Source organism: Lagopus muta, chromosome 24 (genome assembly GCF_023343835.1).
Source record: "Lagopus muta isolate bLagMut1 chromosome 24, bLagMut1 primary, whole genome shotgun sequence".
NCBI classification, from domain to species: Eukaryota; Metazoa; Chordata; class Aves; order Galliformes; family Phasianidae; genus Lagopus; species Lagopus muta.
The window spans coordinates 3,608,950-3,632,089 of record NC_064456.1 but is presented as its reverse complement, the minus strand read 5'-3'; the positions used below and the strand labels follow the sequence as shown (position 1 = coordinate 3,632,089).

The window sequence follows — 23,140 nt, the reverse complement described above, 5'->3', positions numbered from 1 at the left end:
CCATCCCATCCCATCCCTGCCCCATCCATACCTGTCTCGCCCCACCCCTGCTCCATCCCAGTCCCATCCTCCCCCATCTTCCCCATCCTTGCCCCATCCTCCCCATCTCCGCCCTTTAGCTCCTGGTGGCCCCAGCCCTGCAGCCCCTCTCCTCCTGCCCTCTGAGGCAGCCACTTGAAAGCCTTTGTTTCTCTCCTTTGGAGGGAAATGGAGCTGCGGATCAGGTTTCCAAGACGGAACAGCAATTTCTTCCCTTTTAAATTGCCCCCATTTTGTTTCGCTTCTTAATCACCACTGGCCAGGCTCGCAGAGGCCACAAGCACTGGCCACTGCCTGCCAAACCCAGGCCTCCAGCCCAGCATTGTGCCATCCCTGTGCAGCAGGGCTGAGTGCAGGAGTTGTAGTGCTGGGAGCCTCGATTCTATTCCCATTGCAGCAGAGGTGAGAGCCCAGGTTTGCTGGTGCTCGGGGTGGATCGCGCTGCCACGCTCCTCTGTCTGGCTCCACTTGCCAGCTTGAAATTCACTTGGGAAAAAAAAAAAATACTTAAAGAGACCAACAAATAACAAATAACAAGCCTGGCAGCCGGCCAGCGATTCAAAGGCTCCAAAAATGAACTAAATTTGCAGCTGGCCACGTTCCCTGCCTGTCTTGGCAGCAGGGCTGCTGTCTGAACACCTGCCAAGGGCAGAGCACTGCGGAGCGCTGCTTGGGCGCTGCGGGAGCACTGCTGGGTCTGGAGTGCTGGGTTTTGTGCTCCTGCTGGCTGCAGGGAGCAGGTGCTGGGCCAAGGAACGTGTCTTGCAGAGCTGTTTGCAAACAGCGGAGCTCGGCGTGGCTGCATCACCCTGTTCCTCTGCTACATGCCCTGGGCAGAGCAGCACTACAGAGCAGCCCAGTGCTGCTGGGGCTGATGCTTGGGAGCTGATGGAAGGGAGGCTCGACTGCATGCAGGAGGCACAGGGAGCTGCTGTGAGGCCAGCACTCCACAGGGCATGGCTAAATGTGCTAATGCTGAGTGACACCAGGGCACGGCGAGCGGAGCTGGACGGCACTGCTCAGCCCCCCACTCCAGGACGGTGTCATGCAAAGCAGTAATTGGATCCTGCGATTTGCTGAGTGATATTGTGGATTATTTCACAGCCATCGTGTCCCAGGGTAATCTTGTTATGGTATTACACAGCCACGTGCATGCACAGCCCTGCCATGCCCACGCGGGGATCTGCTCCTCCGTGCCGAAGCATCGCCTGAAATCTCACAGAGGGCTGGGAGGTGTGCAGGAACAGCAGCGAGCTGGGGCAGAACCAGGCTGAGCAGCAGCTTCCTGCTGCAGGAGGTGCAGCCGAAGCCCGACTGCTTCCTGCTCCTCCCAGGCCACCGGTGTGGGATGCGGACGTGCAGCGCGGGGCACAAAGTCTGTTTTTCAGTGAGGGAGGGACGATCTTTGGTGCTTGTGCCCCAATGAACTTCCACCCAGAAAATACGTATTTGTGCCTGGCAGCAGTGGGTTTAATCAAAAACAAGCTTCTGCTGTGTTTTTTGGTTTGTTTATGCCCAGCTGAAATGCTGCAGCTGCAGCCAGCTCTCCCACAGCAGATTTCCAGCAGGTTAAATTTGGACTGTGATGATAACGAATTATCTGTTAAACGCACATTGGAAGGGAAGCTAATGGGAGTGTGTCTGACATGTCTCTTGCTGCTCCTGCTCCAGTTTTCTCTGGCTTTTTTTGTACCCGTTAATACATTTTGTCCTCTTTAGCCTGTAAACCAGGGAAAGGGTAGCAGTGTCTTCATCCCAAGAGGGAGCACGACCTGCTTAGAAAGAAGGCAGGCTTTATTTATCCTGAAGTGGGGCTTGGGGAGTAGCAGCAATGTTTGTTGATCCACAGCTTATCAGCTGTTATTAGAAAGGAACGATAACGCAGAACGAGCAGCTTGTGGGGCACATTTACCCCCATCTGTTTACGGGATATCTGGGATCTGTTTGGATGTTGGCTGAGGTTGTTCAAGGATCTTCTTCTGCATCTCTGTGGGGCCAGCACATGCATGCACATGGCCAGATTCCTGCCACGGGCTGCTGTGCGGCTGTGACTGGGTCAAAAGACATTTTATGGGACACCCTCAGGTGAGAAAGCAGTTCTGGCTTGTCCATCAGAGTCATCAGATTGCTTTGCGTAACTTCTCTGCCTTCGCAGCTCAACCACAGGAGTTATGCTCAGCAAACACAAAGAGCACATGAAGAACGTGGGGCCGAATCGGGCAGCAAGCGATGGTTTTCGTGGGTGCTTGGCAGTGTTTACAAGGGGTGTAATCTCAGGCTGTGCTGCTGTGCTGTCTGCCCATGGCAGCGCTGCTCTTTCTCAGACCAGCACTGTGCTGTCGGTGTTATTGCAGGAGCGTCTGCAGGAGTGCAGCTGAGCTGGGGATCTCAGAGCACGCAGGGAGCTGCGGGACGGCCGCACAGCAGCTTCTAGGGCTAAGAGTCACCTGCAGCCCTTTTGCAGAAGCAAAAGGCAAAGTCCTGTCAGCAGCATGGGGCCAGGACTTCCTCCAGCGCTCGGTGTACTTTGGTGGCACTGGACTTGGGCCTGTGTGTGCACAGGGAAAGGGCCCAACCTGCTTCAGAAGGTGCCAGCAGAAGAACAAGCACGCAGCACAGGGCCCCACCTCTCCTCCCGTGGGCACCAGCCCTGCTCACCCATCCCAGCAGCTCCAGGGTTGGGCACACCAGCAGCTGCCATGCATGCAGCACATGGTGCTGGGAGCTCCTCTGCAGGGAATTTTCCTCCCAGTACACGCAGTTGAACAAAGCTGGAGGACGGAGGCTTTCCTGACATTGTCCATCCTGGATCTTTGGGAAAGGAACAAGCAGGGTTTTGGAACAAGCAACACATCTGTGTATTTACACATGCACACAATAGGTCGTGTGCTCACCCATGCTGAATGGGAGCAAAATGTGGCTGTCCCACTGCCAAACCCTGCCAGCAAGGGGAAGGCCAGGAGAGCATTGCTGATACACACAAGCGAGGGAGCTGCCAGCACGGTGGGGGCTTTCCTTCCATTGCTCACACCCACACAGCCAGGGGGGAGCAGTGGGGTGCTGAGACAGAGCTGCTCCACCCCACACCTGGCTGCTGCCATGCTGCTGCCAGTGAGCCACACTGGGGCACCCGAGTGGGCTGGCAGGGAAAAGACAGAGCAAAGTCTGTGCCGAGTCCCCATGGCTTCACTCAGCCCCAGAAGCTGGGCCACTCTCACTCCATGGATGTGAATACATCTCCAGCAGCTCCAGAGCTGCCCTGCTTGGGTGCCCATAGGGTTCTGCATCCCCTTGACCAGTGTGGGGGAAATGAGCACATCCCTGACCCCTTGGCTGCTGCCTTCCCCTCCTGGCTGTCACAAGGGCACAGGGCAGCCCTGGTCCCATCCTGGTAGAGAGGGTGCCTGCTGTGAGGACAGAACCTGCTGGCATGGGGCCTCAGGGCTGCAGGTGCATTCCTCCTGCATAGCTTTCCTCCTGCACTGCTTTCCTCCTGCACTGCTTTCCTCCTGCACTGCTTTCCTCCCGCAGGTGCCTTCCTTCCCAAGGTTCCTGCCAGCCTGGCCACACTTGCTCACCCCGTACAGGTAACCAGCACTTCCCATATGGCGTGGAAGGATCAGGCTCCTCTCATCCACCCAGGCCAGGAAATCCCAGCCCTCTGGCCCTTGCCAGGCTCCAGGTTTAAAAATACTTAAGGAAAATAATCCTCAGCCTCATTGAGGCCAAAGAAATTCTGGGCAGGTTTCAGAACAAACATTGGCGGCTGTGTTTTGTCTCCTCAGCTCCCACACTCCAGCCCTTGGCTGGGCACTCACTGCCTCCCAGGGACTCACACAGCAGTGAGGTCCTGGGTCTGTGTTGGCAGTGCTGCCAGGCAGGGCAGCCTCTGGTCTCATCCTGCTGTGTGTCCCGAAGCCCTGAGGTTTGTCCTCGGCTGCTTCAGAGCTTGGAGAGTGCACTGAGCTCCCCAAAGATGATGCAGAACTGAAAATACCGAGTAACACACAGAGAAATCAGGCGTTGTGCAACATCCCAGGGAAACAGCTGCTGCAGTTGGGACTGGAGCTGGAGAGCAGCCTGGAGCTCCAGATTTTCACTGTGGTGAGACTGTCCTGAGATCACCATGTGAACATTTACCATCCTTTCAGGAACAGGACAAAGGTGCAGGCAGTGGGGGCTGATCCCAGCAGTGCCATCATGGCAATGGATGCTATTGGCAGCAGCTGTGGGTCACATGAAAATAACACAGGCTCTGTGGATGGGGACAGACAGAAGGGAGGGGACGAGGTGGGTGAGGCAGTGCAAGTGACACATGAAGTCATTTTACGTGGGATATGCTTAAATGATTTGCAGAGCCCCCACCTCTTCCTCCCCACCCCGAAAACAGGAATAAAGTCATTAAAACAGAGTGTTCTGGGACAGCAAAATCCTACTGGAGAGCACTGAGGCCTGGCCAGGTCCCCCTGCTCTGCAGAACCAGACCCTGCACCGGTCAGACCAGTCTGGATGTCCCTGAGGCACTGACCCCAGTGTGAGGGGTTGGGAATGAGGTGGGGCTGGAGCAGAGTGTCCCTCTGCAGCATCACCCCGAGGATGGGTCCCTGTGCCCCCCACCAGCGCGGTGCTGCATGGCTCTGCCATGTTCCAGCCCAGGGTGTGATTCACCTCCAGGTGGGCTCTGATCCCCTCTGAACCCCTGCAGGCATGGAGAACACCAGAGCGGGGATCTGTTGGGCAGCCAGCGCTCAGGGAGCTGCACTGGGAGCAGACAGGCAGCAATCTGCAGTAGGGCCGGCAGCCCCCGCAGCACGCAGAGACCTTCCAAATCCCCATGGAGCAGGAGCCAGCACTGAAAGTACACCAAGAACCACCACCTCCCTCTGGCTGCAAGGACAGCAAGGGAGGATGAACAGATGTGATTTCTTGTGCCAGATAAGCTTCTTGGCAAGAGGTGGCATGCTGGCATATGCTGTACGGCAGCAGCCCCGGGAGAACAGCCTGAGCGCATTGAGAGGTGAGGAATGGGCACAGAGTGGGGGAACAGCGAGACCATGCTCTGTATGATGTCTCTTAGTGTCCACTGTGCCACCTGCACGTGGCTGAGGATCCCTTGCACCCTGCTCCCAGCCACGTGCGTCACTGCGTGCGCAGCGTGAAGGCTGCGGCAATTGCAGGGATTTTTCTATTGATCATTGGTGGCAATTTTAGACATTTTCTCAACAAACAATTTCTTCCTAAGACACGTTATATTGTAAACAACGACAGCAGTTGTAGCACAGCCCTAAACAATGTCACGCCTTTGTCATCATTCAGAGGAGCTGCTGCTCCCCAGGGACTGCCCTGACGCCTTTTCTTCCACAGCCATTGTCCCAGGGCTGCTGGGGTGGGTAACCTCAGGAGCTGGAGGTGGGCTGAGAAGTGTGAGCCCAAAGGTTCAGAAAAACTTCCCAAACCATCAGGAAGCAGACGGATATCTCAGAAGGACAGGCTTTCCCTGGAGATTTCCAATAATTCCTGGATTTGACTCCCGTTGTTGCCTCTTATCAAGCAGGACACGCGTGCTGACAAAGACGGGAGGGCTGAATTTGCAGCTGCTAGAGACATTAGTTTCAATGGAAACCAAAGCTAGTGATTATATTTTGAGGTTACTACAGGCCTTTAGTGTTTACAATGGGATACAGAAATCCTGAACTGGAATTGCTCTGCTGTGACCTCTCTGGAAGTGCATTGGCTGTACCAAATCTTAAACTCGATTAGCAACGAATGCAGCCAGTAGTGAGGGCGGCAAGGCTGCTTATAGCTGCCCTTAAAGGGCAGCTTTGTTGCCCAATATCCTGAAACAATATCCTGTTTTCCTCATGAGAAAAAAAAAAATTCCTGAAGGGATTAATACTAAATCCATCTTCTAAAGGAGGCGGAAGTTCAGTGGCTCTGAGTATGGCTTTCCTCCATCTACAAATGAAGGAGCATGGCAGCACCATCCCAGCTCACTGCTGCTCCCATCCCGTGCCCCGGCAGAGCACTGCTTGCAGGCGAAGGCATTGCAGGAGTGGCACTTTGAGTCCGCTCCCAAACTCCCTGTCTTTAATCACTATCCATCTCCCGATGAGCGCAGACCTCTCCCTGCTCTCCGAGTTGCTCAGAGGTAGATGCAGCAGGAAAACCTGCCACCCACTCGCCCGTTGGGTTGCGTTGTCCTTCAGAAGTGGGTGAGTGAGGTTGCTCTGCTTCCAGCGGGTGCCCCCAGTCACGGAGTGCCCCGACATGCACAGCACACACCCATGCACACACTTGTGGGGTTGCAGAGTTGCCTTTGATACAGAAGGGATCGCATCTCCTGCTGCTGCTCCTGGTCTTGTCGCTGGGCTCTCCCCTTTGTTCCCTGCCATGGCTCTGAGGTGAATTACACCATACTTCTGCTTTAAAACAGAGCGTTCAGCATGCAACCCAGAACACAATTAACTTCATTAGGCTGTGGGAGAGAGCAGCTACAGAAGAACATTCAGAGTAACAGTCATCTGTGCAGGATTTGTCACATGCGATGCGTCACTGCTGCAGATCTGCATCCTGAGCATGTGGAGCTCTGGTGCTGATGTAAGAACCTCGCTTGTGTGCCATGCAGTGCCTTTGTGTGCCCAGACTGTGCAGCAGCTTTGTCTGCAGCAGGATGAAGAGAGAGCAGTTGGACATCTCTGAGCTGGGGAGACCTGGTGGTGGCCTGTCAGCACATAAAGGGGCTGTAAGGAAAAAGGGGACAGATTCTTAAGCAGGGTCTGTTGTGATAGGATAAGAGGGAATGGTCTTAAACTGAGACAGGGGAGGTTTAGGTTGGATATTAGGAGGAAGTTTTTCACCCAGAGGGTGGTGAGGCACTGGAACAGGTTGCCCAAAGAGGCTGTGGATGCCCCATCCCTGCAGGCATTCGAGGCCAGGCTGGATGTGGCTCTGGGCAGCCTGGGCTGCTGGTTGGTGACCTGCACACAGCAGGGGGTTGGAACTGGATGAGCATTGTGGTCCTTTGCAACCCAGGCCATGCTGTGATTCTATGATTCTATGATTTAGAGTGGATATAACAAAAGTTCTTCATGCTGAGGGCGTTGATGCACTGGCACAAGTTGCCCACAGAGGTGGTGGTGCCTCATCCCTGCAGACACCCAGGCTCAGGCTGGGGGCCTCTGAGCACTGATGGACCTGTGGGCGCCCCTGTTCAGCGCAGGACCGGATGGCTTTCGGGGATTCCTTCCAACTCGAGCCATTTTGTGAGTTCACAATGGCCGAGCCCGGCTCCATGTAGGCGCAGCACTGGGCCCCTCCCCGCCAGCTCTGCCTGCTCTGAGCCCACGGTTCCGGGCACAACATCTGTTTGTGCACAGAGCAGCGCAGCCGGCAGCGGGGGTTGCTCGAGTCCGCCTCATCCGCCATCCTCGCGGTTACGGCACCAACGGGCAGCACAGCGGCTTCTTGGAAAAGCCGCCTGCCAGCTCACGCCGGCGACAGCCAGAAACGTTCCAGTAGATGAGGGAAGCGCCGCAGCCAAAGAGCACAAAGTCGGGCCGGCTGATGTCGGGCGAAGCACCGCCGCCAGGGGCCGCGGACGTCGCTTCCCGCGGACCCGCGCGGACCGAAGCGCAGTGTCGGCGCCCCCCGCCCGCCGTCGGGCCGCGCTTTCCGCTCGGGGCGGTACGTGCCGGGCCGCACGGGAGCCGCGGCCACGCGTGGGGCGCTCCGCGCACGTGGCGCGAGGACGGAGGCGGTGCCGCAGCCGGCCCCACCCGCTGCCCCCGCCCCGAACGGAAGGCGCGGCCCCTCCGCCCTTATAGCGGCGGGGGGGGCCGGGGGAGGCGGCACTCGGCCGGCGGCGGCACGCGCAGGTAGGGCCCGGCGCTGCGTTGGGCCCACGTGGCGTTCGGGGGGAGGAGATGGAGCTTGGAGCGGGGCAGGGGGCAGAGCGGTCCTTCCTGGGAGGTTTCGGGGCTCCACGTGGCTGGGGGATGGAGAATACGCGGGGAGGCGGCGAGACCTCGTGGCGGGAGCCTTAATGCTGCGGTTCGCGGGGATGCGCGGCCCTGAGCCCAGCCGTTGGGGGGGTGCGTGTCCGTTGGGCGCTGAGCTCCTGCATAACTTTAGGGGCCCTGCTCGGCTCCTCCGCGGGGAGGCTGAACAGCGGCCGGTGGGCCCGGCGGTGGGCTGGGCTGGGATCCCCGGCAGCTTTGCGATCGCCTCGGGAGCTGCTGGGACCTCGGAGCTGCTGGGACCTCGGCCGTGTGTTCGGGGCCGCAGCGTACAGCGCCGGGTCGTGGTCCGACGCCGCTCGACGGGTCTGCTCCTGGTTCGTTGTGCCGTCGGAGTTGCCTGCCTTTGTGTTTTGTCACCTTTCCATAGTAGTAATTCAGGCCTTGGTTTTTGTTTTTTTGTCGCGGTCGGGCCCGCGTTCTGCCTTTCTCCCCCACGTGGATGAGCGGCTGGAGGCGGTGGTGACCTCCAGCGCCCTCCGAGGCGCTCCTGGGGCAGGGAGGGACGGGGGGGCTCAGCGCCGTCGGTGCTGCAACGGAAGATCTCCTGGCTGAGGGTCGTCCGAAACCAAGGTGAGCGCTGAGCGGAGCGCTCGCAAGCTCCTGTGATGCGGCTGCATCCGCTCGATGGGGCGGCCCGGGGTGGGCGATGCCCCGGTCGTGTTTTTTTGGCCGCTGAACGGGGAGGGTAAATCCGCTCCGCCTTGTGCGCTCCAGATAGCGGGGATGGATGCGAGGCGATTAACCGAGTTCTGGATGGCTGATAAGAAAAAGCTCCCGCGGGAGCTGAGGCCCCGGGGGCCGCGTGGGGAGCGTGAGGCCGATCTTGTCTGCTCGGCTGCGGAGCCGTGCTCAGCTCGGGACCCACGCGTGGTTCCCACCGCAGGCAGTGAGGCTGGGAAGGCTGCAGCGCTCTGCTCGCCCCAGGCCTGGCATCGCAGGAGGCAGCGGGGGGCTGTGGGGCCTCTGCCCTCGCCGAGCAGCCTGATACAGCTTGTGGTGTGGGGCTGCCCTGCTGCAGCGAGCCAGGCTGGGTGATATCCTGATAAAAGGGCCACCACGGCCTGCTGCTGCTTGGGGCAACACGGCAGCCCTTGTCAGTGTGTAGGAATGTGTCTGCCAGCACGTGCTGTGGGCTGCGGGGTCTTTCTGTGGCCATCTGGGTGGTGGGCAGTGCGTTGGGAAAGGCTGAAGTGCTCACAGTCCTGTAATGGTGCTGGAAATAGGCACAGCACATCTGTGGGGCACCCGCCTGCCCCATAGGTACACTGGACTTACTTGGTGTTCTTGGGCTTCAGTGTCAGGGGAGCCTTTTAAATCTATTCCCAGGCACCTGAAATACATTTTCTCCTTTCGTGGTGTTTGTTTTCTTGCTTTTCTGTATGCCTGAAGCCATTTTGTGGTGCACAGGCATCCCTTTCTTATGCTAAGTGAGGTAACTTGGTGCGCTGTCCCTTGGATGCCTCTGCTCCAGGCTTTTCTGGCCACGGAGAAGAGCAGGGCTGAAAAAGTCCCCTCTGGAGTGCTGCTGGAACTCAGGAATTCCTCAGAGCCCCATGTCCTGCCCTCAAAGGAGCCTTCTCTGTCTTCAGTTCATCCCTGCCTGGTGAATCTTCCAGCCACACACAGGTATGGTGCAGGCATGCTGTGAGCTTCCCTGCAGTGTCACAGCTGTGGCCATATCCTGTCCTGCCCTCCAGGCAGAGGTGTGAGAGCATTATCTGCTCTGTGCCCACCAGGAGGTGATTTCTAATCAAAAGGTGCCAGTGGTGCATCTGTTCTCGCTCTTGCCTTGATTTGTCTGGCAGCTAAGGTGGAAAATACCCAGAGACTTTTGCAGGGCTGGAGGCTTGCGTGATTCCGTTCCATAGGTCCTTCATGAGGAGTTGAAAAGTTGCACGTAGCCTAAGGGAGGCAAGTTCTGTCTAAGCACTTCAGTGTTAATGTTGTAGTTTTATGACTTCTCCCACTTCCTTCGGTGGAATAAGCCCATAATAGCAACCTTTCTGATGAAGAAAGCAGGAGCCTCTTGCCATTATTGTCTGAATGACTCATTTTGAAATGCTCCCTTCAAGCTGCTGCTGTGTAATTGTGCTGCAGCCAAAGAAAGTTCGTGTGGGGCTGTAGTTGATTCCCAAAACCACAGTCCTCCTGCAGGTGGTGTCAGGTAATCTCCATCCACATAGCTGCAGCCGCCTCCTCTGTGCTTGGGAGGCTTTAAAGAGGGATGAGATGGATGTGGCTGAGAACAAAGGCGATGAGCTGCTGCCCTCAGGGAAGAGAGGGGCGGTTGTTTAGACCGAAACAGCTGTGGGGCTCTGAGGTTCTGCTGCCCCACACAGTGAAACCTGGAGTGGCTGCGTCCTTGGCTGTGCGTATCGATGTCTAATGAAAGAATGCTGGTGCTACTTGGTACCACATTTTTCTCATTCTGAGGATTTCTTGGCAAGGCGCAGATCGTCTCTGAGGCATTTTGTGAGTACTGCAGTGCTGAGAGAAACATCCCTGCTCCTGTTGAAGTGTGGTCTGCGCCTGGGGACCTGAGACTGAAACCTGCACGAGGGGATGCTGAGAACCACGGCCCTCCTGGGATGGAGTTGGGTGGCTGCAGGTGGGCTGGGGGCTGTGCTGTGCAGGGGGAGTCCAGCAGGAGCTGTGCCACAGGGCCTTCATTGCTACCACGCTAGAGCTGTGGGTCAGAGGGATCTGGAAGAACTCTGCTTGAGTTGTGGCCATTGCCAGCCAAAAAAAAAGTCAGCCAGGGTTTTTTCCCTTGATTCCTCTGGTTGCTTGCTTAAGCTTGCTTCATGCTTTCTCGTACTAGTAAGGCTCCTGGTCCTTGCTCAGACAGGCTGAGATCACTGGTGGTAATACCTGGAGACAGCAGCCTGGAATGGCTGCTTGTAATGGGCCTGTTTTGGGGAGAGAAATTGGTACCTGCTTTCTTGTTTGTTTTGTTTTTCCTTCCTGCCCTGCTTTGTGCTTCTGACAAACAACCTCAGAGTCCTGTTGCATCAGCTCCCTGCAGGCAGGAGGGCAGTGCTGATGGCTGCAGGCGGTGAGGAGCTGCCTGGATGGGGTCAATGCACAGCAGTGCAACCTCCTCTCGCAGCCCACAAACCAGGTGTGGTGGCTGCTGTGTGGGAGATTATCTTCAGATCCCTGCCATCTCTGTCCTCAGCCGCTGTTTGTAGTGAGTGATGCTCCAGCGGAGCCCATAGCCCTGCTGAGGTGAGCGCTGGTGCTGCTGAGTGGGCTGCTGCACAACTCAGATCCTGCACTGCAGGCTGGGGCTTGCACTGCTGTGGGATCCAGCGCTGAGCAAAAGGTGAAGGCAGCAGCCACTGGCACCTCTGCTGAACATGAAGCCATGCCTTCTGGCATCTGCTTGTCTGCTCGCCAGGCTGGCAGACTGCAGCATGTCTGGGGCTCTGCTGGCCATCCTTGGGCAGAGGAGGGGTGCTGAGCAGGCCGTGCTGTGGCTGGCGAAGGAACCTTGAGCTCATCTGCGTGGGCTGCTGTCCTTGGGCAAACTTTACGTGCTACTGACCTCGCATCACCCTGGGAACAAATGCTTCAGCTGAGCAGGACCTCAATTGGGTATTGTTTTGGTGCAGAGTCCCTGCAAATGCTGGGTCGTCACGTATGCCATGCACAGCCAGGTTAAAACCCTGGCTAGGGGCACTGGAATTACATCCCTGTGCTTAATTCTACAAATGTGCTTAAAGCCAGTGGAAGCAGTGTCTCATTAGTTCATAACAATCTCTATTTGATCTTTTCTCTGGCCAGAAAATGTCCTGATTTGAAGCTGTGAGGTGTTACTTGCTCTCCCCAGCGTGCAGTTGCTAGAAGTTCCATCTCCCCAGCAATAAGTATAAGCCTGCAGCTCAGAGTGAGGACCTCTAAGGGGTGCTTGGATTGTGCCCTGGATGCTGCCTGTCCGTGGCAGCTGAGCAAACCCTGCCCCTGGGAAAGGCTTTAAAAGCACCTGAGGCAGGAAGTGTGATAGGAATGTGTGCCTGGTGCAGCAAAATCCCCAGTGGGAGGGATGGATGTGAGGAGACAGGCAGGGATCTGCATGGCCAGGGTGCTGCTCGTGGGAGAAACCCCTTCTGCTCTGAAAAAGAGCGTTGTGAGGTTACCTTTGTAAAGGGATTGCCCCAGAAATATTTTGCAGCATTTGCGGTGCTCTATAAATGTGAGCCTCTGTCTCTCCTCCGGAATCCTGCCAATCTGGAGCTTTAAAAAGCACAGCGATTTGCTGGGTTATGTAAGTAGAAGTCTTTAAAATCTTCCTGATTCAGGCATCTTCAAAGAGGAGACCACAGCAGCAGCGCATAGGGGCTGGGAGAGGGAAAGGACTGTGGTCTTCCCCAAGGTCTGTTCCCCTTTGATGCAGTCTGGATTGCATAAAAAAGACACAACTGCTCGTGCCATTGCTCTGCAGGATGAGGGCTTGCTGTAGGCTACCTGTTCCTGCAGGTTTGTCAAGACTTCACAGGCTAGCAGATGTGGTACTTGCAGTCATTACTTGGTCTCATCAGTCTTAATTACAGCTAGTATGGTTGCTTTGTTTCCTAATAGGGCAAACTGTAGCTGGCTGCCTGGCAGCTGTGAATATGATTTCCAAACACATCTTACATGTTGCTGCTCTTCCAAAACAGCACTGTAAATGTCATAACTGTTCATTTGCTTTATATATTTTCTTTTGTAAAGGGGAGGGAAGCTTTCCCTTTGGACTGGCTGCCTGGCGTGTGCTTTTTCTCTCCTGTTTGAAGCCTCCCTTTGATAGAAGAAGTATTTTAAAACTGGCCTTCCTTAATGAGGGTTTGCAGTGAGTCAGGGCGAAGTGCTGTGACATGTAGAGCTCATGTAAACCCTCTGGCATCAAACTTTGGGGTTCTTGCTTAATAGTCTCCAACTTCAGTCCAAGGTATTTCACTATGCATTGGCACTACAAGAGAGGTTGTCTTGCTCTTCAAAAGTCTTTTATGGAAAGATGCCACCAGAGCAGCCATAGAAGAGGAATGAGCCCAGCCATAGTGATTTTTGGCTCAGCTGCTTGGGGCTGATGGAAGATCTAAGCCTGTGTTCCCCAGCAGCTCAGCAGTATCCCCAGCGTTCTGTTTAATAGCTGTTACTATCGGTGGCCTTTCTTGTGCTATCAAGTAGTTTGTATTTACTGACTAGCAGCTGGGTTTTTTGTTACCAAAATGCAGTAGCTTTTTTTTTTTTTTTTTTTTTTTTTTTCCAATGTTTCAGGCAAATCAAGGCTGCTAGATGATGCCTTAAAGCTCGCTGGGTGCTGTGAGAGCTCAGTATGACTCCAAACCTAGGAGTGAGCTGCAGGCTGTGCATTGTGGCTGGAGGTGATGTCAAACGCCAGTATTTCTATCAGTGTTTAACTTAGAGTAACTCTGGAGCACTGTGTCCAGTTCTGGGCTCCCCAGTACAAAACAGACAGGGATCTCTTGGAAAGAGTCCAGTGGAAGGCCACAAAGATGGTGAGGGGCCTGGAGCATCTCTGCTATGGAGAAAGGCTGAGTGAACTGGGTCTGTTCAGCCTTGAGAAAAGACGACTGAGAGGGGACCTGATCCAGGTCTGTATCTAAGGTGTGGGGGGCAGAATGGCGAGGCCAGACTGTTTTCAGTGGTGAGTGGAGACAGGACAAGGGGAAACGGCTGGAAACTGCAGCATAGGAAGTTCTGCACAAATGCATGAAGGAACTTCTGTACAGTGAGGTGACAGAGCACTGAACAGGCTGCCCAGGGAGGTGGTGGAGTCTCCTTCTCTGGAGATGTTCCAGACCTGCCTGGATGCCGACCTGTGCGACCTGCTGTAGGGAACTGCTTTGGCAGGGGGGTTGGAATTGATGATCTCTGGAGGTCTCTTCCAACCCCTGCAGTTCTGTGATTAAGGGTGGGTTGCCTGAGGGCAGAATGTGTGGTGGCTGTTTGGGGTGAGCTGTGCTGTGCCAGCTGGGGACTGCCTGGTGGCTTCAGTGAGTCAAGCTGCCGGGGATTGCTTAGAGGAGCATCCTGTGAATGATTCCTGTGGCTGGAGGAGCCCGTGTGCTCATGACAGTCATGTGCTGCGCTGGCTGGAGCGTGGGTGAATTACCCTTCCAGCCAAAAAGATCCACGCCTGGCTCAGGCTAAACCAGTCTTAAAGGCTTACGGCGGCCCTGGGGCTCCCCGTGGTGTGGGGATGGAGCTGCAGGGCCGCGTGGGGCCTGGCCTGTGCTGTGAGGTGAAAGCGATCCGGGCGGCCGTGGGAAGGAGCTGGCTGCCAAGAGCACGGCAGAACGTGCCAGGTGGATGCTGGCATGAGAGCGGCCGTGGATGCGATGGTAATCGCCGCGGGGCCGAGCGGATGTGTGCTATCAATAGGGCGCATTGCACCTCTGTGCCAGGTAGCAAGCAGCCTCTGGAGCTGCCGCTGCCTTGTGGTGTCGCTTATAGGAGCTCTGCAGAAACATCTGGTGCTCTGTTATGTCTTCAGGTGAAAGCCTGAGCTGGAATATTGTATGAGAGCGTTTAGGCTCTGCTGAAGGAGCTTGATGTGCTCCTTCCTTCCCCTCTGTGCTCACAAGGCTTGGTGTGAGCAGGGCTGGGGGAGCCTCTGCAGTGCTTCAGCTCCAGGCTCTGCCCTTTTCAGCAGGCATCTTGCTGCACGGGAACCCGGCTCTGAAGGCATCCTGAAATCTGCAGGGGCACATGGGAGCTTCAGGGGCTGTGGCGGTTCCTGTTTTGCACACAGTGAAGCACATGCAAGTGGCTGGTTTGGTTGTGTTTCCTCTGTGGGATGGATTGTGCTGCTCTCTGCTGTCTGAACAGCCTTGTTTTTTCACGTAACTGCAGCTTCAAGGTGTGTGCCAGCTGTGCAGCCTGCCCAGGAGCTGTGCTGCTGGGGGTGCATGAGCAGCACTGTCCCAGCTGCGTTCCCTTGTGCTGGGAATGGCCTTTTTGGTATCAGGAGGGGTTTTAGTAGTGCTGGGATGCAGAGTTTCCTGGGAGGGCTGGAGCACCTCCCCCTCCCTGCCCCAGGGGAGGACAGAGCCCTGGCAGCATCCCACTGTTGTTGCTCACAGCTAAGTTTAGCTGCAGCGTGTGACCTTCTGGGAATGCAGGACTAATGGGTGTGCTGTCTTGACACCTGCCTGCATTGCAGAAAGTCCTGGCTTGTGCACAGTTTTATCTGGTAGGTGTGTATTTATGAACCTGGGAGTGCTGCCCTGCTCTGGGCAGCTCTCTGTTGCATGAGGTGCTTGCTCTGGAGGACTTCAGGAGTCCCTTCCCTTCTTACCCCATTTTGGGGTTTCACAGATCTTCCTGCCCACCTGTGGGCTGCAGGATTCCCAGCACACCTGCCCCTCACCGGCCTGCATGGAGCACTCACTGTTGGCCAAAGCACTGGCATCTTCCTGACTTTGTGTGTGATGGGTCAGAGAGGGGTGTGTGGATGCCGCTCATCAAATGAGAACTGGTTTTGGGGTTTCCAGCTGTGCTGAGGTTCCCAGGCCACAGCCTGATGGGTTCTGTATTGTGGGACCTAGCAGGGCCCAGCCTGGTGCTGCTGTCAGAGCAGCCATTTGAATGCCTTCTTTTTGTTGCTGTGTTCAGCTACTCTTGTAAGATCATGGCTTGCCCTTTTCAGCTTATAATAGGATGTCATCTCTTAAATATGTACTTTATAAACACCTGCTTGCCAGTGCTTTTAAAGGCCACCGGTGATCTGAGCGTTTGGTTTAAGATAATTTTTCAAAGCCTGCCTGCAAACCTGGGTTCTCCCCACTGGGAGCAGCCTTCCTGGAGGGAGTTGGGGTGCTGGTGTGGCTGCCAGCTTCCTTTGCAGCACTGGGGTTGTTGGGTGCTGTGCCCCTTGCGGATGGGGCCCTGCACAGTAGGGGAATGAGTTTACAGCACTCTGTATTCGGCTGAGATGATACTTTGTCCTTTGCAGATCTTTGAACCCCAGCTGATCCATTGCCAGCCTCATTCAAGATGCCACCGGCCATCGGAGGCCCTGTGGGATACACTCCTCCTGAAGGAGGCTGGGGATGGGCTGTGGTCATCGGAGCCTTCATCTCCATTGGATTTTCCTATGCCTTCCCCAAATCCATCACTGTGTTCTTCAAAGAGATTGAGGTCATCTTCAACGCATCTAGCAGCAAAGTCTCGTGGATCTCCTCTATCATGCTGGCTGTTATGTATGCAGGAGGTAAGAGAATTGAGGACAGCATTTCATGTGCTCTTGCTTTGGAGTATGTGATGGTGGGCCTCATTAATTGCATCTTGCTGTGGTGACAACAGTCAAAACTTTGGTAAAAGTTAGGATTTTCTCATTACGTGAGAGCAAAATGTCTTTAGCAAGCTTGCTTGGAGTAGATTGCTCCAAGTTCTTTTCAGTGTCCAGAATGCAAAAGCTGGGTTAATCTGTCCTCTTCAGCAAAGCTGTAGGTAAATTCTTTCCGGGGTATTACAACTTGTGTAATTCTGCCCTTGTTCTTGTAACAGTGTGTGGTTGAGGATCTGTCTGCCCTCAGCACCTGCCAGAAGGCTGGGGAGGGTAGCTGTGCTGAGCACAGAAGCCCTGTTATAGGGTCTTTTCCTGGTTCAAGATGCTTAATTTTGGCATCCAGCGAGCACTGACTGCCTACCAGAATCTGTTCCCTTTTCTGGTCAGCTCTGACTGCTGAAATGTGCACTGAAAACGGATGTAGTCTGCTCTTCCCAGTGGTGCTGAGCAGTGCCTTAGACAGCTTGTGTTGTTTGGAGATGGCAGCATGCACTGGAAGATCAGAAACACGAGCAGAATAAAGCCAACTACTTAAAGTGAAACAGCTCCCCTCTCCTGTCCTTCAGAAACTGCTTGGAGTCTCCTAATCCCCAAGCTGTACATTTCATGCTTGCTTTTACACCAGCAAGTAGCAGGCAGACGTTGCTCCGCTGGGGTCATGTGTTGCAAGTTCCTAAGCCCCGGTGCCTTGTGCCAGCCTGCACATGCAGTTTTGCACCGGGTAACCTGGCTGAAAGAAGTTCTTATTGGGACCCTGCTGTTGTGTGCACTTCAGAGGCAAATCGGAGCTTGTACTGCTGCCATCCCCAGCTGGCAGGATGCCTGGTCTTATTTGCATTTGTGCATCAAAAGGGGCTGACGTTAGCGGCCTGGCTGAGCATGAGGCTCTTCCTTTTGGGGAACAGGCTCTGCTTTGTCCTTGCTTAGCAAGCGAGGCAGTGGGCACATCTCTCTGCTCCAATGTTATAACAAGCTTGTAAACAGTGTAGCTGCCTTAATGAGGCTTGATCTGGGCCATTCCTTTTCCTAATGCACTGAGAACAGTCCCTCTGCGTGCCCCAGAACCTGTGATGCCTGCTGCTCCTTGGACTTGCAGTGACTTTTGTTTCTAATCCTGAAGACTCCCTTGTCCTGTGCCTCATGCTGATGCTGCCAGCTGCTCATACTGAACAGTGCCCATCAGATCCAGCAGCTCACTGGTTTTGCACCACTTGCTGTTACCTGCACACAGACAGATGCATCCCTCCAGCCTGGTGGAGCACAGCTTCCTCCGCTGCAGAAGCTGCAGTAGCAGCTGGGCTTCCCAAATGTTCTCTAGGCTTTGTTTAAACTAGGCAGAAAGGTCAAGTAGTGTCTGAGGACCCATGAATAACATGTTGACAGCCTCGCTATCTGTTAATGGTGAAACTAGGCCTGTTAATATTCAATGGATGTTCATTCAGTTTATTTAAATACATTTTAGTATCTGTAGAGCATGCTTTGCAGTATCTAATCACTGTTTGCTTTGGATTAAAGCTCCTGATAATGAAGCACTTAAAAGGCGGTGTGCACAGCGATTGGGCTGCTCCTGCTTCAGGGGGTAGCAGTGAAAATTTGCCTCAATCTCCCTGGCATTGCGCAGGAGCCTTCCCTTCTGCAAGCCCTTGGTGCACTTTGCCCAGCACCCACCAAAGCTGCTGCTTCATGGCCTTGTCCTCCACCAGAAACATCATGTTGGATGCAAACTGTCACCTTGTTATGTTTTGCCAAGCCTCTGGGCCATGCTGGTTACAGAGCACAGGGCAGGGCCTTTGCCCTGGTCCTTGGGAAGCTGCAGGGCAGCTGGTGGCCTGACAGGTTCCTGCATAGGCCATGGAAGGCTGCTTGCCCAGGGAAGTTGTGGCTTTCAACAGCTGTAAACAGCTTCTGGGGCTCCGCAGGGCTGCAGTCCTCGGCACTTGCTAGAGTCTTGCTTTTCCAGTTGGGATTTCAGCACGTGCTTTAACTAAATATCACCATTTGTTGTCTCCAGCTGTCTTTGGTCCTTCAGTCCTTCCCTCTTATCCCAGTTCCTTTGCTGGGTGAAATGGCACTGTGCAGAAATGAAGCCTTCCTGTGCACATGTCTGCCTGGTCACTTGTGCGAAGGCAACCATGACAGTAACTCACCTCTGGGCATGTCTCCTTTGACTCTCCAGGTCCCATCAGCAGCGTCCTGGTGAACAAGTACGGCAGCAGGCCCATCATGATCGTGGGTGGGTGCCTCTCGGGGTGTGGTTTGATTGCAGCCTCTTTCTGCAACACCGTGGAGGAGCTCTACTTCTGTGTGGGGGTCGTTGGGGGTAAGTGCCAGCTGTGCTCTGATGGGATTGCGACTGAGAAGCCTTTCTCAGAGGAGCAGCTTCTGTCTAGTAATTCTCAGGAAATGCTTACTATGAATTTGCGTAAGTCCCAATTCCCTTTATGTGCTCCAGTAAGAGGATGGCCCTGGTGATGCAATGCAGGAGGAATGTAAGTGCACAGGCACTCATTCGCCTACTTAAAATAGAAAGCCTCCCTTTATTCCTGTCTCAGGTTAGGGTTGTGCCACGCTAGTAGATGTAAGGTCTGTCAGGGGTCATAGCAGGTCTGTCTTTTCAGCTCTCCTAAATCATGCATACAGCTTGTCCTCCCAATTACCTCCACAGTGGGTGTTGAGGTGCTGAGTATTGCTCATACAGGTTGAAGGTTAATACAGCTAAAGTGGTACTATTGAACACAAAGAACTGATCTCTTGCTCCTCTTGCTGAGCCTCTCTGTCATCACTGCTGGCTTCTGGGGATGTAGAACTCTGAATCCTTCATTTCTCCTCTTCAGGCCTTGGACTTGCCTTTAACCTGAACCCTGCCTTAACCATGATTGGCAAGTATTTCTTCAAGAAGCGTCCCCTGGCGAATGGACTGGCTATGGCAGGCAGCCCTGTGTTCCTGTCGACCTTGGCACCTGTGAACCAGCTCTTCTTTGGCATATTTGGCTGGCGAGGGAGCTTCCTCATCCTCGGTGGTCTCCTGCTGAACTGCTGCGTTGCTGGATCCCTCATGCGGCCGATTGGTCCCAAGCCAGACCAGCTGAAAAAAGAGCCCACTAAAGAGGTATTGCAGGAAGCTGGGAAAGCAGTGAAGAAAGGTGATGGCGATACTAGCACAGACCTCATCGGTGGGAAGACAAAGAAACAGAAGAGCACGCTTTTCCAGACGATCAACAAGTTCTTGGACCTGTCCCTCTTCACACACAGAGGCTTCCTGCTCTATCTCTCAGGCAATGTGATCATGTTCTTTGGGCTGTTCACTCCTTTGGTCTTCCTCAGCAATTATGCAAAGAGCAAGAAGATTGCCAGCGAGTCTGCGGCCTTCTTGTTGTCCATCCTGGCCTTCGTAGACATGGTAGCCAGACCTTCCATGGGACTGGTGGCAAACACCAAGTGGATCCGACCACGAGTCCAGTACTTCTTTGCCATCTCTGTGATTTACAATGGGGTGTGCCACCTCTTGGCCCCCATGTCTACCACCTACGCTGGGTTCTGCATTTATGCTGGTTTCTTTGGCTTTGCCTTCGGCTGGCTTAGCTCGGTGCTGTTTGAAACCCTGATGGACCTGGTGGGAGCGCAGAGGTTCTCCAGTGCTGTTGGCCTTGTGACCATCGTGGAGTGCTGCCCCGTGCTTCTGGGACCCCCCCTGCTCGGTAGGATGTCTCTGTGTGCTGCTTCTCCTTGTCTGGCTTTGCTACTGGTAGCAGTAGACCAGTGGGGCTACTGGTCCCATCTGTGGGCGGTGCTCTATGTGCCTGGGTGGAGGTGAGGGAAGGTAAGCAGCAGCTTTGGACCTGCTGTGACATCTGGGGGAATGGGAGATGGGCTGAGCCCTGGTGTGAGCTGGGGGAGCAGAAGGAATAGGCCTGAAGCAAATGTGGTTGGCTTGGGCTGCTCTTGGGAATGCTTCCTGAACCCCGAGCAGTTTCCAGGCAGCACTGGAGGTGGTCTTGTTAAACCGTCCTCTCTCTGTCCCATCAGGTAAGCTCAACGACATGTATGGTGACTACAAGTACACGTACTGGGCCTGTGGGGTCATCCTCATCATCGCTGGGATCTACCTCTTCATTGGGATGGGCATCAACTACCGCCTGGTGGCAAAGGAGCAGAAGGCAGCAGAGGAGAAGACGAAGAACGAAGGGAAAGAGGAGGAGACCAACATCGATGAGGCTGAGAAACAGAAAGAAGCAAACAATGATGTGGCTACCTTGCCTCAGAAGAGCACAGAAGACGGTGTCAAAGAGGAGGAAAGCCACATGTGAGGGACTGGTTTTAATCCCAGTGTGTCGGGGGAAGCGCCGCTGTCCTGAAGCAGTGTCTGGGGAAATGCTCTGCTCGTGTTGGGCGGCTGTGAGAAGTGTATAAACCAGGTGTTCACTTTTAACCAGGCTCTGAACTGTCTTTCCATCTGTGTTCAACAAAGGTAACAGAGCTACATGCGCAATATCCTCGCATGTTTGGGGTGGGGGTGGGGGAAGGGATGACTTTTTATATTCTGGCTTTTTAACAGTAACACGATTGTACTAATATGTGCCTTACAGTCTTCAAATCTAGCTGAATCTGAATGAGCCTTAACTCTACTCTAAGCCGTGCTTTAGCTCTGTATTCTGCTTGGGGTTTGATGTGTGTGCGTTCGTGTGCATCTTTGAGAGTTCTGTTGATATAAGCCATAAACAGCAGGATACTGGGATTGTTGGAGCACGATAGGTGTCAGGGCTGAGCCCCAGATGAACCCTGCTTCACACGCTTCTTACTGCAGACACTGGGCATGGGGGCAGTGGGTCTTCAGCTTCCATGCCAGATGCCTCCTGGCTCTGTTAGGTGGTCTTCAGGCATGATTTGAAAACTTTTTAGCTACTGTAGTTCTTTACAATTCTTCCTTTTTTGTAGTTTTGGTTCTCATGGGATAAGCAGGTTGGAGAAGGATGGCTGCAGTTCATATCAGGCAGCGTCTCCTGTCACCCACTCTGGGCCTGAGCAAATCCTCCCTCAGCAAGGCATGACCTGGGTGCTGGGCTCTGTGCCCACGGGTGGGGAACCTGGCTCTGCTGAGGCAGGGACTCTTCTCAGTGTAATAAGATGTAATAGGAAATGTGTATGAGTGGAGCTCAGCTGGCACCACAGCGGGGCTTGGAGCAGGTGACGTCCCTTGGCCTCTCCACAACAGATCCAGGACAGGCTTCTACCTGGAGGACAGCAGCCCAGCATCTTATCCAGCTGAGACAAGTGGGTTTGGATGCTCAATGCTTTGCAGACTGAAGGGGCCGGGTGGACCAGACTGTTGTAGATGCATCCCTGAGGCAGGCATTCTGCTTTTCCTCTTTTATCTCTTAGAAAAACCTCTTTTACTTGCTTCTGTTCAACTTAAGATCTTAAGGTGATGGATGCCTTACCGCTCTCATTTAGGACATGTAAAGGGGAGGAAAGAATTTGTAAGTATTTATTTTTTATTTTTTAGTGTTGGAAAATCTCAATGTACGTGGAGCAGGTTCGTGGCTCTCAAGTTATAGTACACGTTGATCAGAAACCTTGTGAGAGGCTATTTTTTTTTTTCAAATAAACTTTTTTTTTTACAATTATCCCTTTAATGTTTAACTCTTATTTCATGCTGACAGCATGTTCCAGAAACGTGCCAGAAGATGTGTATTTTGGGCTGGTTCTGGGGAGATGAGTGGGGTTAAAGCAGCAGGCTGACCGGTCAGGTATGGTGCAGAATACTTCCTTAGCAGGTTTTTGTGTTGTGAGAGAAGAGGCAGCAAAGAAACTTGGTGCTTCCCTTTGAGGATGGCTGAGCCTCAGTATGCAGATCTTTTCCTGCAGCAAGAAGCTCCTTGGCCTGAAACTCCTGCATGCAGGAGACAGTGCCTTTTCCCATGGGCCTGGCCAAGGCTGACACAGTGCCCGACGTGGGGTGTGTAGGAGTGCGTGTGTGTGCATGCCTGTGTGCGTGTCTTACTGCTTCACTACAGTCTTTGCATGTCAGGAAAACACAGCCTTGGGGAGCAACTGAGTTCCTGCCTGCTTCTCCAGCTGCGTAGAGCTGCTGCTGGTGTGGTGTGCCCTGCTTGGGCCAGAAGCTGCTGTGGCTCCAGCAAGGGGTGAAGTGTGTGTTTTGTGCCTCTTTCAATCTCTCTAGCTGCAAGATGGCAACAGCCAGGTTTGTTCCTACGCGCTCTGTTTTTAGAGACAGCTTTCCTCTCTTTTTAGCAGGATGCCTATGAAAGCCGTAAGGTTCCTCTTCATTGCCAGTGGGGGCCGCTTTGTCTGCTCTGTGGGTAGAGCTGTGATGGAGGGGCTCCCACCCCAAGCCCTGCTGCAGCCTCTGGTGCTGTCTGTGCTGCTGTGGATGTCTGCAGGCCTGGTGCTGCCAGGAGGACGGAACCCAGCTGCCCCCCATCACCCCATGGGGTGCCTGGTGCCCGTGGTGGCCTCACTCAGGGTGCTGACTGCTCTGCTCTGCACCTCTCCTGGCTGCTGCAGTTCTCTATTGTTGTCAGCCAGCTCCAAATCTCACAGGAAAAAAAAAAAAGGCCAGGGTATTTCATACTGTAGAGTAACTTTATAAAGCCAACAGTATTTTTGTACAAAAGGACTTTATTGTACTGAGCTTGTAATACTGGAAGACCGAGTAATTGTATTTTTCGTTAAGTTCTGCGTCTATTGTAGTTACCATAACTGGTTCCTGTTGCAATAAACTAACCGTGATGAGCTGCGGTGTGGTCCCTGTTCTGTAGGCACTGAT

The 23,140-nt window shown here is 54.2% G+C and overlaps 2 protein-coding genes across 3 annotated transcripts in view; one reads left to right on the top strand and one right to left on the bottom strand.

The window, feature by feature from the left end:
• LRIG2 (leucine rich repeats and immunoglobulin like domains 2) overlaps positions 1 to 23,140 on the bottom strand; it is a 57,204-nt gene that overhangs the window by 21,948 nt on the left and 12,116 nt on the right. The gene's annotated exons all lie outside the window — the stretch shown is intronic.
• Positions 7,790 to 23,106, top strand: SLC16A1 (solute carrier family 16 member 1). Of its 2 annotated transcripts, none has more exons than XM_048925759.1 (5): positions 7,790 to 7,913; positions 16,018 to 16,275; positions 18,530 to 18,673; positions 19,188 to 20,051; positions 20,380 to 23,106. In XM_048925759.1, the coding sequence occupies exons 2-5, from the start codon at positions 16,059 to 16,061 to the stop codon at positions 20,658 to 20,660; spliced, it is 1,506 nt and encodes a 501-aa protein (XP_048781716.1). In that variant the 5' UTR covers positions 7,790 to 7,913; positions 16,018 to 16,058; the 3' UTR covers positions 20,661 to 23,106. The 2 variants fall into 2 exon arrangements, with proteins under 2 accessions (XP_048781716.1, XP_048781717.1); XM_048925760.1 differs by lacking the exon at positions 7,790 to 7,913 and adding an exon at positions 8,028 to 8,129.